Here is a 16,611-nt window from a genome sequence, read left to right on the forward strand (position 1 = left end):
AGTCACCGCCCCTCATAATGCCAATCCAGTGCCTTAATCACTGCGTCATCTGTTTTTGTTACTACTGTCCTACAACTTCGAAACGAAACTTCCTGATAACTGACATGTGTAGTGACAGGGAGGGGGCGTGAACCCAGGACTCGCCTTTTTCGGGCAATGCTCTCACCAAATGAGACACTGAGATACCGCCTGAGTTGCCAGTCTTCCAGTGCTTCCCTCCAACTTATCCATCCTTCACAGAGACTCCTTCAGAGGGCAAATTTTTCCCGAACCGTCCTCTCTCCTCCATCTTTTTCGAATGCACACTGTTTCGAGAACCGAAGAGTACTAAAGGAAAAGGCTGTCTCTTGTATAGTAAGTTATAGATGTTATGAAACTGAATTTTCGATCCGATCCGTAAAGCGTGCTCAGATAGCTCAATAGGTAGTACCATTTCCTGCAAAACTTAACAGTACGGAATTTCTAGAGTGAAAGAATCTTTATGGAAAGTTTCCAAACTTACGAACAGACACATTCAGTCATCTGTCGCGCATGGTTGTGTAATAAAATTATCATCTGTCGCGCATGGTTGTGTAATAAAATTAGCTAAAATACATTAAAAAACCTGAGTGCGACATCTACATCTACACACACACACACACACACACACACACACACACACACACACACAGGTTTACATATATGCTGCATTCATTGTCATATTACGCTTTTGTGAATGTAGGTCGTGGCGAAGAGTGTGAATAGGAGAACAGGGCATTGAAGAACTGCTTGAAGTCCTGTACGCACAAGGCACACTTGGACATCATTTTCCATTCTTTCTTTGGAGAGTGGTTTATGGATAACACGAACTACAAATGGTTACTTTGTTCTTTTGAATACACTACGCTGATCGCAACACCAATAAGGAGCTGTGCGACGTAAACGAAAGTTTGTAGGCCTGTTTCTACATCAGAGAGACGATGTGTATTCAGATTTCACGTCAGTCGCCTAAGAGTGTCGTTGGTACTGCCATTTTGAGGATGTAAACAAAGTTTGTTGTAAATACACTCTGCAACGGTCGCTGTGACGGTCGTGAGCTATAGTTACCTTTGAACGTGGTAAACTGATGTTAGCCATGAATGCATTTAAGATGCAAAGACGCCATTATCAGTGTCTCACTAAGTTTGAACGAGATGGTGTAATAGCGCAATTAGAAGCTGGATGTTTCTTCTGCGATATTGCAGAAAAAAATGGTTCAAATGACTCTGAGCACTATGGGACTCAACTGCTGTGGTCATCAGTCCCCTAGAACTTAGAACTAATTAAACCTAACTAACCTAAGGACATCACACACATCCATGCCCGAGGCAGGATTCGAACCTGCGACCGTAGCAGCAGCGCGGCTCCGGACTGGAGCGCCTAGAACCGCACGACCACCGCGGCCGGCTATTGCAGAAAGACGTGGCGCGTATGTAGCCACTGTACATGATTGCTGGCAGCGGTCACAGGAAGACCGGGCTCCGGACGGCCACGTGGCACTACCGAGAGAAGAGATCATCGTGTTCGGCGTATGGTTCTGGCGCATAGTACTGTAGCAGCAGTTTGAGCAGCAGTTGGCACCACAGTGGCACAATGCATTGTTACAAATCGGTTGATCCAACGTCAGCCCCGATCCAGACGCCCTGTAGCGTGTACTCAACTGACCCCAAACCACCGCGATTCGCAGCTTCATTGGTGTCAAGCGAGAGCTCATTGAGGACGGGATGGAAGTCTGTCGTGTTTTCTGATGAAAGTTGGTTTTTTGCCTCGGTGCCAGTGACGGCCGTGTGTTGATTAGGAGACCAGTTGAGGGCCTGCAACCAACCTGTCTACGTACTAGACAGCAGCAACTAGCAGGAACGTTCTCGTGGCTATCCCTGAGAGCAAAATTGTACGTAAATCCGGTGATCCGAATTGTTGTACTGGCACTCAAGAGCAGCAGTCCAGGGGGTGTTTGCCAACTCTCGCCTGCACATCTCTGTTGTAACCCCACATGCTCTACAGAGTGTCGACACGCTGCCTTGGCCTGCTCGATCACCAGATCTGTGTCCAATTGGAAAACAACTCCAGCGTCATCCAAACCAGCATTAACCATCGCCATATTGACCGACCAATTGCAATTAACGTGGAACACCATCCCGAAAACTGTCATCCGGCACCTGTACAGCACAATGCATGCACGTTTGAATGCTTGCATTCAACATTCTGGCGGTTACGCCGGTTATTAATGTATCAGCATTTCTCATTTACAATGGTTTATCTCTTGTTTTCATTAATCTGTGATCTGGTAATGTTATCCAGAAAAATGTATTCTTCAAATTTTATTAGTCTACACTAAATACTTTTTGGTGTTGTGATTTCTTTCCGTCAGTCTATCATCTCCGTGTGTTTTCCTTCGCAGCATACTGTAGCCACTGTCGCAAGTCACATACTTCATTCGTTCGAGCTGTACCTAGGGACCACTAGCGGTTCGTGAGTATACATTATGGATGTTCCCTAATTTTTAGATTCAGATAAAGACGAGAAGGTGAAATTAATAGCATTTGTTGTATAACAGTTACGCTTATCAACATATTTACACAATTGCAGCGCCGGCCGGTGAGGCCGAGCGGTTCTAGGCGCTTCAGTCTGGAACAGCGCGACCGCTACGGTCACAGGTTCGAATCCTGCCTCGGGCTTGGATGTGTGTGATGTCCTCAGGTTAGTTAGGTTTAAGTAGTTCCAAGTTCTGGGAGACTGATGACCTGAGATGTTAAATCCCATAGTGCTCAGAGCCATTTGAACCATTTGAACAATTACAGCCACTGCCAATAATAATAATAATAATAATAATAATAATAGCCCCCGTGGAGGCCCGGGGAAAAAATAGGCCTCCGGTATGTTCTGCCAGTCGTAAAAGGCGACGAAAAGAACAAACAACTAATAGGGCTAACCCCCCTTTTAGTGTGATTACTTGGTTCAGGACAGAACTAAAGAAGCCTCGGACAAGCGCCGTCATGGTCGGGGACGACTCTTGAACCTTATGCCCGCCCACAATGGTAACGACACTGCTAGCCAACTGGAAAATGATTTAAATCCAAATAGAGGTGTTTTGCAGGATATGCTTCCTGCAACCACCCTAGAAGGAAAACAAAGACAGAGGATGAGATGGTCAGATGAAGTTAATCGACACCTCATGTTCTGTTATTACCAAGCAACAAACCTAGGAACCAACACAACTGGATACAGACCACAAGTATACACAACATTTATTACCAGATACCGGGAATTAAAATTTTTAACAGAACAACGACTAGCTGATCAGATTCGTGTAATAATAAAAAATAACAGGATACCCCAGTCAGAATTAGAAAACATCAAACAACAAGTACAACAAATACTGGAACAAAATAATGTGCAATCAGAAGAAGAAGAAGAAGAAAATACAGTAATGGACTCAAACATCCCAGAGCATACAAACAAAGACCAACACGCATCAATTAAACAATCAGAGGAAAACGAAATCTTAAGACAGCCACCGGAACAAGCACAAATAGAACACGAAGAGACACACGTGTTAGATATAGAAGAGAAATTTCAGCTGACATACATAGAATACAAAGACACAAATACAGACATTAGACCATTCTTGCATAGACCGCCAAATAACCCACAAGTCGAAACAACAATAAAAACTATCAACACAATCATACACAATAAAATAAATGAAAACACAACTATGGAAGAGTTACAACTACTGGTTTATATAGGAGCACTCACTACACTAAATATACACACTAGGCACAGATCAGAACCAACCAACACACAGAAGAAACCCACAAAACCAGCATGGCAACACAGGCTACAGATCAGAATAGAAAAACTGAGAAAAGACATCAGACAGCTAACACAATTTATAAGAAATGAAATATCAGACAAAAAACAAAAAAGGTTAGGTAAAATCTCACAACAAGAAGCAATAGAGCAATTAGATGAAAAAAAGCAGAAATTACAAGCATTGGCCAAACGACTTAGAAGATACAAAAAAAGTGAAAATAGAAGGAAACAAAACCAAACATTCAACACAAACCAAAAGAGATTTTACCAAACAATGGATAACACACACATTAAAATAGACAATCCACCAAACATAACAGACATGGAACACTTCTGGAGCAACATATGGTCAAACCCGGTACAACATAACAGGCATGCACGGTGGATACAAGCAGAAACAGACACATACAAGATGATACCACAAATGCCTGAAGTGATAATTTTGCAACATGAAGTCACCCGAGCAATTAATTCTACACACAATTGGAAAGCCCCTGGAAATGATAAAATAGCAAATTACTGGCTAAAGAAGTTCACCTCAACACATTCACATCTAACTAAATTATTTAACAGTTACATTGCAGACCCATACACATTCCCTGATACACTTGCACATGGAACAACCTATCTGAAACCTAAAGATCAAGCAGACACAGCAAACCCAGCTAAATATCGCCCCATAACATGCCTACCAACAATATACAAAATATTAACTTCAGTCATCACACAGAAATTAATGACACATACAACACAGAACAAAATTATAAATGAAGAACAAAAAGGCTGCTGCAAAGGAGCACGAGGATGTAAAGAGCAACTGATAATAGATACAGAGGTGACATATCAAGCTAAAACTAAACAAAGGTCCCTACACTACGCATACATTGATTACCAAAAAGCCTTTGATAGTGTACCCCACTCATGGTTACTACAGATATTGGAAATATACAAAGTAGATCCTAAATTGATACAGTTTCTAAACATAGTAATGAAAAACTGGAAAACCACACTTAATATCCAAACAAATTCAGATAACATCACATCACAGCCAATACAGATTAAGCGTGGGATATACCAAGGAACTCATTAAGTCCTTTCTGGTTCTGTCTTGCTCTGAACCCACTATCCAACATGCTAAATAATACAAATTATGGATACAATATTACTGGAACATACCCACACAAAATCACACATTTGCTATACATGGATGATCTAAAACTACTGGCAGCAACAAATCAACAACTCAACCAAATACTAAAGATAACAGAAGTATTCAGCAATGATACAGAATACCCCAGAAGACATGACAATGTAGCAAAAATAATACATCAACAACTTGCCATAAAGCATAAACTAATAAAACAACACGTTCCCACATACAAGTACACACCACAAAATGTACTGGAGAATGATGAATACAAATTATACTGGAACAGAACGATTATAACAGATAAAACAACACCACATAACAAACCTGACATCATACTCACCAATAAAAAGAAGAAATTAACACAACTAATTGAAATATCCATACCCAACACAACAAATATACAGAAGAAAACAGGAGAAAAAATTGAAAAATACATCCAACTGGCTGAGGAAGTCAAGGACATGTGGCATCAGGATAAAGTCGACATTACACCAATTATACTATCAACTACAGGAGTCATACCTCAGAATATCCACCAGTACATCAATGCAGTACAGCTACATCCAAACATATATATACAACTACAAAAATCTGTAATTATTGATACATGTTCAATGACCCGAAAGTTCCTAAATGCAGTATAACATATACCGTACAGTTAAAAGGAAGTCACGCTTGATCAAGGTCCGCGTCACTGTCCATTTTTGACCAGACATAACGTCTGAGAATAGAAAGAAATAATAATAGTAATTATATTGCATTTAGGAACTTTCCGGTCATTGAACATGTATCAATAATTACAGATTTTTGTAGTTGTATATATATGTTTGGATGTAGCTGTATTGCATACATCAATGCAATACAGCTACATCCAAACATATATATATACAACTACAAAAATCTGTAATTATTGATACATGTTCAATGACCCGAAAGTTCCTAAATGCAATATAACATATACCGTACAGTTAAAAGGAAGTCACGCTTGATCAAGGTCCGCGTCACTGTCCATTTTTGACCAGACATAACGTCTGAGAATAGAAAGAAGTAATAATAATATACATAACTTGTCTCAACAAAGAAAGAATTGTTTCTGTGGAGCTTTGCTGTTTTCTGCATAAGTAAGTACAGTGTAGGGCAAGAACGAAACAATGTTTAAGCTTTCGGTAGTTTACGTTTCGCATTTATGAGTAAATAGGAATTTTCGCGCTTTTTTTCGGACAAATGTACAAGTTCCCTAGCAGGTATTAGGTAAAGAATTAACTTCCAGGCTGAAAATCACATATTTTTACGTTGTACCCACGCAACAACTTACGCTTATTCTACACGTGTTTGTTAAATATTCGCTTGTAGCCACGGTTTTTTGATTTCGTCACTTACACAGTCTGCAGATCTGGCCTGGAAAGCCCTAGATCATTCGCAGCTAACTTTTCCTGGTAATTTTCTTTTCTGTTTGCCATTAAAACAGATTCAACAGAGTTCATGCTGACATTACACACGAATGCCAATACCTGTACGGTAAACAACCAACTCCTAACACTAGCTGCCGTTTGTGTAAATGATTAAATTCAAGGATTAATATTGTCCGCCCCTGGTAGCTGAGTGGTCAGCGTGACGGAATGTCATACCTAACGGCCCGGGTTCGATTCCTGGCTGGGTGGGAGATTTTCTCCGCTCAGGGACTGGGTGTTGTGTTGTGCTTATCGTCATCATTTCATCCCCATCGACACGTAAGTCGCCGAAGTAGCGTCAGCTCGAAAGACTTGCACCAGGCGAATGGTCTACCCGACGGGAGGCCCTAGCCACACGGCATTTCCATTTCCAAGCACTGATATCTACCAACGTGGTCGCTTGGCCGGAATACAAATGAGGCGCTGAGAACGGCAAGGGCAAAAAGCACAGCGTCGTTGATCCAATCTCTGAATATCAGAGAAATCAGCGAGACAGCGTTTCGTGGCTCCATTTATACAGTGTTTTGCTACACCACAGATAAACCTGACCCACAATAAGATCAACTGATGACAGTAGCATGAACACATGCTACAGTCTCACAAACGACGATGATGTGCTTTATGGTTCTCAGCACCTCAGATGGATTACAGTATGATAAAATCCAAAACTTAATATACTATATCTCATTCCGAGTCCCCACAAAACAGGTTTTCCTTTCAGTATAACATATGCTGTGTATATCTTAATAGGAATCGAAAGTAGAAGTTGCTATATTGTTGCAAATTCTTCCCTTATTCTAAATGGAAATACAAATTTGGACCGAATTTTCTCATATTGAGAACCCAGAAGTAGAGAACTATATCTTACTTGGGAAACAGTTCCAGTAGCAACATAACAAACACTAATTTCACTATATAGCGAGTGAACTGGCATATCTGACGAAAGCCTACCGTCAATCAGGGTTTAAGCCAGGCGGACAAACGTTTGCTGCGGTGTGCTATCATCTGGTGGCATGACATAAACTTGTAGGTCATTGTAAGGGCTAGCTGCGCACACCGTCAACAATGCACATTGTTGATCAATTCCGTATGTATTTGGTCCTTAAGGCTATTACGTCACGCCGGTTGCGCATGCACAGAAATTTCTTAAAACGTGCCCAAGGCAAGGCGTGCTCACGACCCTGATGCCAAATTTCAGGGAGTCCAGAGAAGTAGCAACGTAGTATATCGCTGTTCATTTAGTGCCATGTACTTCAGTTTACCGCATCTACATTGCGTTGAACAACATTCAAAGAAAAATAAGCAATAAATCTCCAAGATGTCAAAAGCTAGGGCGTTCACACGCTATTGTGCTCTTACAAAGCAACAGCCACTGCTAGGGAGTGAAGATGGAATCATGTAGATGGTATCAGTCTACGACGCAACGCAACGCAACGCAAGACTCGGCACAGAAGCAGAAGGAATAAATGCTTTGAGCGTGGTCAGGACCGAAGGTTCATGTTTCACGCGAGAGTATAAAACGCGTCGGCAGGCCGCCTAGCTAATCACCGTGGCACCGAAATCTCAGGGACGGCGGAAATGAAAGAAAGGCAGGCCACAGCGGCGTATCGGTCTTCCCCTTCCGTCCCCATTCCCTGTATCGACTACCACCAGAGCCGAGGCCCTCGACACGGATTTTCACAACGGGCGCTATTCGATAATACAGCGCAGCGCTGTACACAGTGAAACTGCTTCAGCTAACTGCCCTTATGCAGTGTGAGAAAATGTTGTTACTGCTTGCTCCTGATTCTCTCATTTCCGAGACATCTATGGCAAAACATTACTTCATTGAGACGTAGAAATAAAAACTAAGGCAAAGTGCTCTAAAGGGCGATAATTTGTTGACTAGAAGGCCAGGCATGGGGGGGGGGGGGGGGGGGGGTGGCTATGAAACATAGACTGTCGTGGTCATCCATCCAGTATATATTTGTTACATATGACAGGCAACACGTGCGAGGGCGACGATCATCTTATTGGCTGTGTAGCTAATAGTACCCTATTTTTAAAGTAACATAGTGAGAAAATATGTATATAAACTTCAAACTAAATCATATAATACACATTTCTGTAGGCAATGCTCCACAGCTCATAAGTGATTCATAAATATCTTAAGACTGCCAGAAACTTCTTATTTTCTACTAGTTCCGATATCGCCACCAGGCTGACAATTTTTATAGGGCAATTTGGAACGACTGCACGTTGACATCAAATGTGCAGGCAAGATACAGGAGTTCACTGTATCAGCCTGCACGCGTTTGCAATACAGTTCAGTTCGTTGACATCAAGTGAACAATTCATAAGCGTTAAAAGCGCAAAGTGATTCTCGATAAATGTCTGAACCCCATAAAACCGTTGAAATCATATTCACGTAACTGAGAGTCTAGGACTGTTTACAAATATTCATTACAGGCTTCAGTCAAATAAGTCAAGTGAGATCAACACTGCGCCAGAGGACACTTACACAGAATCGAACACTGGGCGCGCTTAAGTTATTGAGCAGACGTCAACAAACATTTACAACAGCTTGTGACGGTTTTAAGACATCTTTCCCGAGACATCACATCATCAGGGTTGGCACATATATAACATCTCTGAAACAGTAACACTAGAAAATGGACCTGGAAATTGAAAGCTAGGTCGCGTAAGATGAAGATTTCTCAAAAAATACAGAAGGATTATTTTCTTTCGTAAACCTGTAATCTTATCCGTATGATGAGGCTTTATGGGAAACAGGTAGCTTAAAGCACAGCAGCTCCTCACCAACAGCGCTGTGCTGCCCATGTCCGAGAAGGTGTCAAGGCCATCAGTGACTCCATCGCTGTCCTCTGCTGCGGACCGCTCGTGAAGGGCTGCATCTTCATCGTCCTGCAACACGCAACGCCGCATTTAGCTACCATAAGGCCGTCACCCGCAACAGCTGGGGCCACCAGCACGCAAATTTATCCCCTTCACTGTCGTTCATGCTACATCCTTATACAACTTACAAAAAGCAATAATATTGACTCCCTAGATATGAAAGAATTTTCTTATAAATCGTTTGAAAACCCACACTGGAATGTTGCTAGTGTTCACAGCGTGATTCAGCTGCCTCTAATGTTCGGGTTCATGCATCCACAATGCCTTCAAGTACCATGCACAAGGTTTTCATTTTATCTCACTCGCTACATGAAAACTATTAGTCCTACAAAAAAATGAACAGGGCCTTTTCGCATGAAATTTAATGTAGTTAAATTTTACGGTTCTCGAGTTATTCAAGAAAAACGTGTCTGAAGATCACTTTTGTACGTTTTTTTGTATATTTTTCTAGAATAATTTGAAAACTACAGCCTCTAGAGAAAACGCGTCCTGATACAAAATTTAACTACATTAAATTTCTTACTGAGAGATCCTGTTCATTTTTTCCGTAGGACTAATAGTTTGCCAGTAGCGAGCAAGAGAATATGAAAGTCTTGAACGGTATTTGACGGCGTTGCGCGTTGCGTAAAACCCAGCAGTAGGGGCAGTTGAATCACCCTTCACATAGTGTTAACAACAATTTTAAGTATTAAATGGTACATAACGCACTCAAGGAAGAACATAAAGGGGGTTTACATGAGAAAGTGTCTCTGACAGAAATTTTCGTAAAAAGACGCCGCATATCTCCAGAAACCCTTCTTAGAATACATAAGAGTCAACCGTCTTTTGGATACTGTCGCTGATTTGAGTTCATGTTTGCGTTACAAAAATTGTATGAAAATACCGCCTTTCATAAGAAACAACTATTCCTTTTACCCATAGATGATTCACCGTCTCCTGTGCAATAATCAATGGTTTATTATTTACTGTCTGGGAAATGGTGAAAATTAACATATTTTAGCGTATTTGAAAAATCAGGAGTAAAACTAGCTATATAAACTGAGATTAGTGTTTGTGATTATCTTATAAACGTGTAGCTAATGTCTGTGACAAATGTCTTAGTACATTTTTGCAGACATTCTTTCTCATTTGCTATTTCAACACTGTTTACTTTGTGGTTAATTGTTTTGTAAACATTGTCCTTGATACCCCCTCCCCCCCGTCCGAACAGGCCCAACGGTACCGACCGGCCGTCGTGTCATCCTCAGCCCATAGGCGTCACTGGATATGAAGGAGCATGTAGTCAGCACACCGGCCGTATGTCATCATTTTACGAGACCGGAGCCGCTACTTCTCAATCAAGTAGCTCCTCTGTTTGCCTCACAAGGGCTGAGCGCACCCTGCTTGCCAACAGCGCTCGGCAGACCGGAAGGTCATCCATCCAAGTTCTAGCCCAGCCCGACAGCGCTTAATTTCGGTGATCTGACGGGAACCGATATTACCATTGCGACAGGCCGTTGGCATGATAAACCCCTCATGTACTGAAATCCAGCGGAATAAGAGTGGGAGACCGAGGGGCCCAGTGAACTGGACCAGTCCATCCGGTATAACGCTCAGGAAACGCCTCATGGAGAAATGTGATAACACCCCCATGTATGTGTGGTAGGACAACATCCTGTTGTAAAATGATATCGGGGGGCGTCTGTGGAATTACGTAGTTCGCCAATATGCCGAGATAAGTGTGATCTCTCACTACAGACTCCGTTTAAAAAAACGGACCCCTACTACTTTCACCTTTCGTACTCAGTCATGTCTCCTGGAGTCTCACTTGCCCATATTCGACAGTTATGTCGGTTAACTTTGCCACATTGGAAGGTAGATTCATCACTGAACAGCACTGCATTTTCGTCTATGCTTTGCAACATTTCAACACAAAAATCACATCGTCTGCGGTGATCCTCAGGCTTAATGTGATCCCAATTTGGTGTCTGTAAGACTGCAACCGGAGACGTTTGTGCATAATTTGATTTATGTGTGGGAGGATCCACGTTCCATTCGCTTCTTACAAACCCGCAATCCCTTTTCCGCTGCTTGTTTCTGGCGCTTTACAGTGTTATTTGGGCGCCGTTTAGCAAGCTGAATACGTAGTAATTTACAACGATTCAGGACGTATATTTCTGTTTCCCCAAAGCGTTACTCGATTCGGTACAGTACATGGATAGTACACCACCCATATATATGTTATAGTGGAAGTGGAAGATTAGAGAAGGTAAACCTTCGCTAGTGGTTGTACACCATCACTACAATGATCAGTGAGAGCTTACCATAAACTGAAAAAACTACATCCACTAGTGAAGGTGAACCATCACTGTACTCTGCTAGGGGAAGAGTACAGTAGCATATTATCCACAAGTGAACGTGTACCATCGCTTTTCCCGGGTTATTAATGACGCATCCAACAACGCTACCAGGCGCCAGCATGAATGTAACTGTCGTCAGCTTGGTATCGTTATGTTACACAGCAGTGCAGTTGTGGTTGATAGTAGTGCAGTTACGGTTCACATCATTGCAGCTATGGTTGAATCAGTGAAGTTCTACGAACATCTTAGAGTGGAGCAGGGAAATCTCAGTTATAATTCTGTCTTCACGGACAAAGAAAATTACGAGTCACCTATCAACAAGGCTAAATCACTAAAATCTGGACGAAAGAGGGACGGCAACGACAACAAGATTTTGAAGAGATATCAAGTGCTGGAAGTGAATGGAGTAACCAAATTCTTACAACTTGTAACTGAAAAAGGTAGTATTAAATACCATGTTTATGATGAAGAACTGTATGATTTTCTGCATGATGCTCATGCAATGACTGGCCGCGGTGGACGAGACAGAGTGATGAAGTGCTTGAAGTTTAAGTTCTGTGATATAAGATACAGAGATGTCCAAATTTATCTTAGTTTGGTGAACATTGTTTACAAAAGCAAAAACGTCAGAAAAAAAGAATAGCAGTGAAGCCAATGCTGTTCAAGGAGCTAAATTCCAGATGTCAAGTTGATCTCATCGACTTCCATCGCAAGCAAATGGAGATTACAAATTCGTAATTGTTTATCAGGACCACCTCTCTGGCCACTGAAGCCCAAACGAGCTGAAGAGGTACGCGATAACATTATTGACATTTTTATGTTGTTACGCGCTGCCTCAGTATTGCAGTCTGATAATATTAGAGAGTTAGTTAACAAAAGAATGAGCGGCTTAACTGAACTATGGCCCAAGTTTAAGATTATCCAGGGTAAACCTAGACACTGTCACAGCCAAGGCAGCATAGAGCGAGCAAATCAAGACATAGAAAATATGCTAACTACATGGATGCAGGAGCACAACACCGCGGAGTGGAGCCGTGCATTAAGATTTGTGCAGCTAACGAAGAATACCGCTGTACATTTTGGAATTAAAAGATCTCCGTACGAAGCGATGTTTGTTTGCCCTATTGAACATGGTTTATCTTCAACAAGTTTAGCTCCTGTAACATCGATGAACGTTCACTCTGAGGATGACCTTGAAAATATAATTGAGTGTCAGCAGTGAGACAGGGACTGAAATGTTGCAGGATAGTGATCACAGTCCATTGTAAGAGGATAACATACCAACAGGAACAGAGGTTGAGAACTGAGAGAAAGAAAGTATTCCTGACAATAATGAATGCTGTCTGACTAATTTAGACGAGTCAACTCGTGCCATTAAAAACACAGAACTGAAGCGTACAAGTAGATAGAAGAACAACAGCAAAGAATGCAGCAGTGTTCAAATGGTTCAAATGGCTCTGAGCACTATGTGACTTAACTTCTGAGGTCATCAGTCGCCTAGAACTTAGAACTAATTAAACCTAACTAACCTAAGGACATCACGTCCATGCCCGAGGCAGGACTCGAACCTGCGACCGTAGAGGTCGCTCGGCTCCAGACTGTAGCGCCTAGAACCGCAGCAGTGTTCAGATCGCTGCTTTCCAACAGTGGAAAACGGCGCTACAGTGAGAGTTCCAGTTCACGACTTCGATAGAGGAAGAGGAGGTGCTAGGTCGATCTTGGTGTCGTCCTCGAGACAACAGCCGATGACTTCTACCCAATCGGGACGAGATATGTTGTGATATCTATACTCACTCTTATAAACTGTTTGTTTTTAAATAATTATGGAACGATACGATATGCCACTGCAGCTACTACAACATTTTGTTCCAGATCCCAGTTCAGTACTTGCCCTCTAAGAATAACCTCTGAGGAGGAAGTTCCAGCAGAGAAAACTGTTGTCCTGAGGACAGTTGCGACGTCTCAGTCGATGGGAAGCGGCCAGAAGTTCTTGAAATGCAACTTTCAGCAAAAATGTAAGACTCTGATATGCTTTTGCAAAAACAAAAATGTGTTGTGCAACTCTAAGTGCCGTGGTGCACGTCCTTGCTGCAGTAAATGAATTTTACTTAATATGACTATGTTTTCAAAATATAGGTGATAAATGCAACTTTCGAAATACGACTGATTTGTTATTACAGCGGTGGTTCATATTCCTCACCTCTTGGCAATGAAGATATACATTCACTAGTGCCGTGCCGTTCAAGAGTGGAATGGTAGAGAGACAGCTTGAAGGTGGTTCATTGAACCCTCTGCCAGGCACTTTATTGTCAACAGCAGAGTGATCACGCAGATGTAGATTTAGATCCCTAGTCAATGTATATTGTTTAACAGAACTAGAATCAGCAATCCACTTTCACTAATTGGGCCAGTGAAGATGCACTACCACCAGTGATGGTATACTTTCCCTGAAACTTCCACTTCCACTGTAACATAAAAACCCTGTAAACCAGTGCTCGTCAAACGTATTTGCTCTAGGGCCACTACAGGCATTGTGGGGTGGCACCACGAGTCACATACGAACTGATCTCACTATTAAATTGTAACTTGCATAAATTAGTATGTCATAAGCCTCCAGCAGATTAGCTACAGTAAAGGCGCGATAAGCTGACCGCTGGCAATCAAGTACTGATCGTCTGAAGTTGGCGTTACTCTGAACACTTGGTGCCGACTGTTCTCTGTTTCAGATTGCTACCAACTGCAGCTACCCAAAAGTGATGATACTGCAATGGCTTGACAAAGTGGTGCCCCTAGATACATTACGATAGTTCTGTTGCCAATGATTTGCGTCCATAGTGTGCTCGAACAGTACTGGGTGTAAATTTTCAGGCTCTCCCGGCGATCTAATGACATCTTGGATGACGGGTGTTCTGCCGGATATCAGTGTAGTTCTTGCACGATATATCGGTAAAGTAGCCCGTAACCTTCGTCAGATGCGACGTGAGACTATTTCTCGAATGGACATGGTCCAGTATTTATTTCTGTGGCCTTCCCCCTCCACCGGCGGTCGCAGGCGTTCCCTCTGCGATCTGTGCCCGCTCGCTGCGACCTGCTGGAGCACTGCCGTTCCGTTTTCCGTCCACTGCGGTTCTGTGTGTTCCCTCTGCAGTCCGCGCCCACCAGACTCCCTCCTGGGTGTTCAACCTTTGGCCTGGAGCATTTGGAGTTCTGTCTTGGGGCCAGGCATTCTCCCTGCGGTCCTCCTCCCTCGCTCACTGCGATCTTCTGGAACGTCACCATTCCGTTTTCGGTCCGCTGCGGTTCTGGATGTTCCCTCTGCGGTCCGCGCCAGTCGGACCCGTTTCTAGACGTTCCATCTTCGGTCTGGTAACCCTGGTACTCTGTCTGGGAATAGTTTTCCATATCCACACCTTAAGTTCTACTATTCATGGAGTGCTGCAGCTGTCCCCGTTGTTCCTTTAACAATTCCTGAGCAGGTTCCCAGGCTCTGCTTAGCTGGTACCTCATGTCACGGTTCATAAGATTGTCAGTTACTTTTATCTCTATCGATTCCCTTATAACACTGTCCTAGAATCTGGGTGTCTGTGCTAGAATCTTGGTTTCATCGTAGTTCATGGCATGATCTCGTTCTAGACAGTGTTCAGCACTGGCTGATTTCGTCATCTATTTTAATCGGGTGTGCCTTTGATGTTCTTTGCACCTGATATCCACTGTTCTTGTCGTCTCGCCAATGTAGGACATGCCACATTGACAAGGTATATTGTAAAAGCATGGTTTCTGTAACCCCAGGTCGTCTTTAACATTTCCCATCAGTCCCCCGATCTTGCTGGATGGACAGAAAACACACTTGACGTTGTGTTTACGGAGGATCCTACTGATTCTGGCAGTATAGGGCAGATACGCCACCTTCTTAGCTTCATCTTGCTGTGCTTCTGGAACCTGTCGTGTACTGACAGGTTGGAGTTCTATCTCAACTTGTTTGGTGGTGTATCCATTTTCTTCCCCCCATTAACCATGGACCTTGCCGTAAATGGGGAGGCTTGCGTGCCTCAGGGATACAGATAGCCGTACCGTAGGTGCAGCCACAACGGAGGGTATCTGTTGAGAGGCCAGACAAACGTGTTGTTCCTGAAGAGGGGCAGCAGCCTTTTCAGTAGTTGCAGGGCAACAGTCTGGATGAGTGACCGATCCGGCTTTATAACACTACCAAAACGGCCTTGCTGTGCTGGTACTGTGAATGGCTGAAAGCGAGGGGAAACTAAATCCGTAAATTTTTCCCAGGGGCATACAGCTTTACTGTATGGTTAAATGATGATGGCGTCCTCTTGGGTAAAATATTCTGGAGGTAAAATAGTCCGCAATCTGGATCTCCGGGCGTGGACTACTCAGGAGGACACCGTTATCAGGAGAATGAAAACTGGCGGTCTACGGATTGGAGTGTGGAACGTCAGATCCCTTAATCGAGCATGTAGGTTCGAAAATTTAAAAAGGGAAATGGATAGGTTAAAGCTAGATATAGCGGGAATTAGTGAAGTTCAGTGGCAGGAGGAAGAAGACTTCTGGTCAGGTGACTAAAGGGTTGTAAATACAAAATCAAATAGCGGTAATGCAGGAGTAGGTTTAATAATTAATAAGGAAATAGGAGTGCGGGGAAGCTACTACAAACAGCATAGTGAACGCATTATTGTGGCCACGATAGACACGAAGCCCAAGCCTACCACAGTAGCACAAGTTTATATGGCAACTAGCTCTGTAGGTGATGAAGAGATTGATGAAACATAAGATGAGACAAAAGAAATTCTTCAGATAGTGAAGGGAGACGAAAATTTAATAGTCATGGGTGACTGGATTTCGATAGTTGGGAAAGGAAGAGAAGGAAACGTAGTAGGTGAATATGGAATGGAGGTAAGGAATGAAAGAGGAAGCCACCTGGTAGACTTTT

At 42.8% G+C, this 16,611-nt stretch overlaps 1 protein-coding gene across 1 annotated transcript in view; it reads right to left on the reverse strand.

The window, feature by feature from the left end:
- LOC126092044 (calpain-9-like) overlaps positions 1-16,611 on the reverse strand; it is a 153,778-nt gene that overhangs the window by 119,850 nt on the left and 17,317 nt on the right. The window contains exon 2 of the mRNA XM_049907489.1: positions 9,235-9,339. Within this exon, the coding sequence (XP_049763446.1) occupies positions 9,235-9,339 (105 nt within the window). The remainder of the gene's footprint in view (positions 1-9,234; positions 9,340-16,611) is intronic.

Source organism: Schistocerca cancellata, chromosome 1, assembly GCF_023864275.1.
Source record: "Schistocerca cancellata isolate TAMUIC-IGC-003103 chromosome 1, iqSchCanc2.1, whole genome shotgun sequence".
NCBI lineage: Eukaryota > Metazoa > Arthropoda > Insecta > Orthoptera > Acrididae > Schistocerca > Schistocerca cancellata.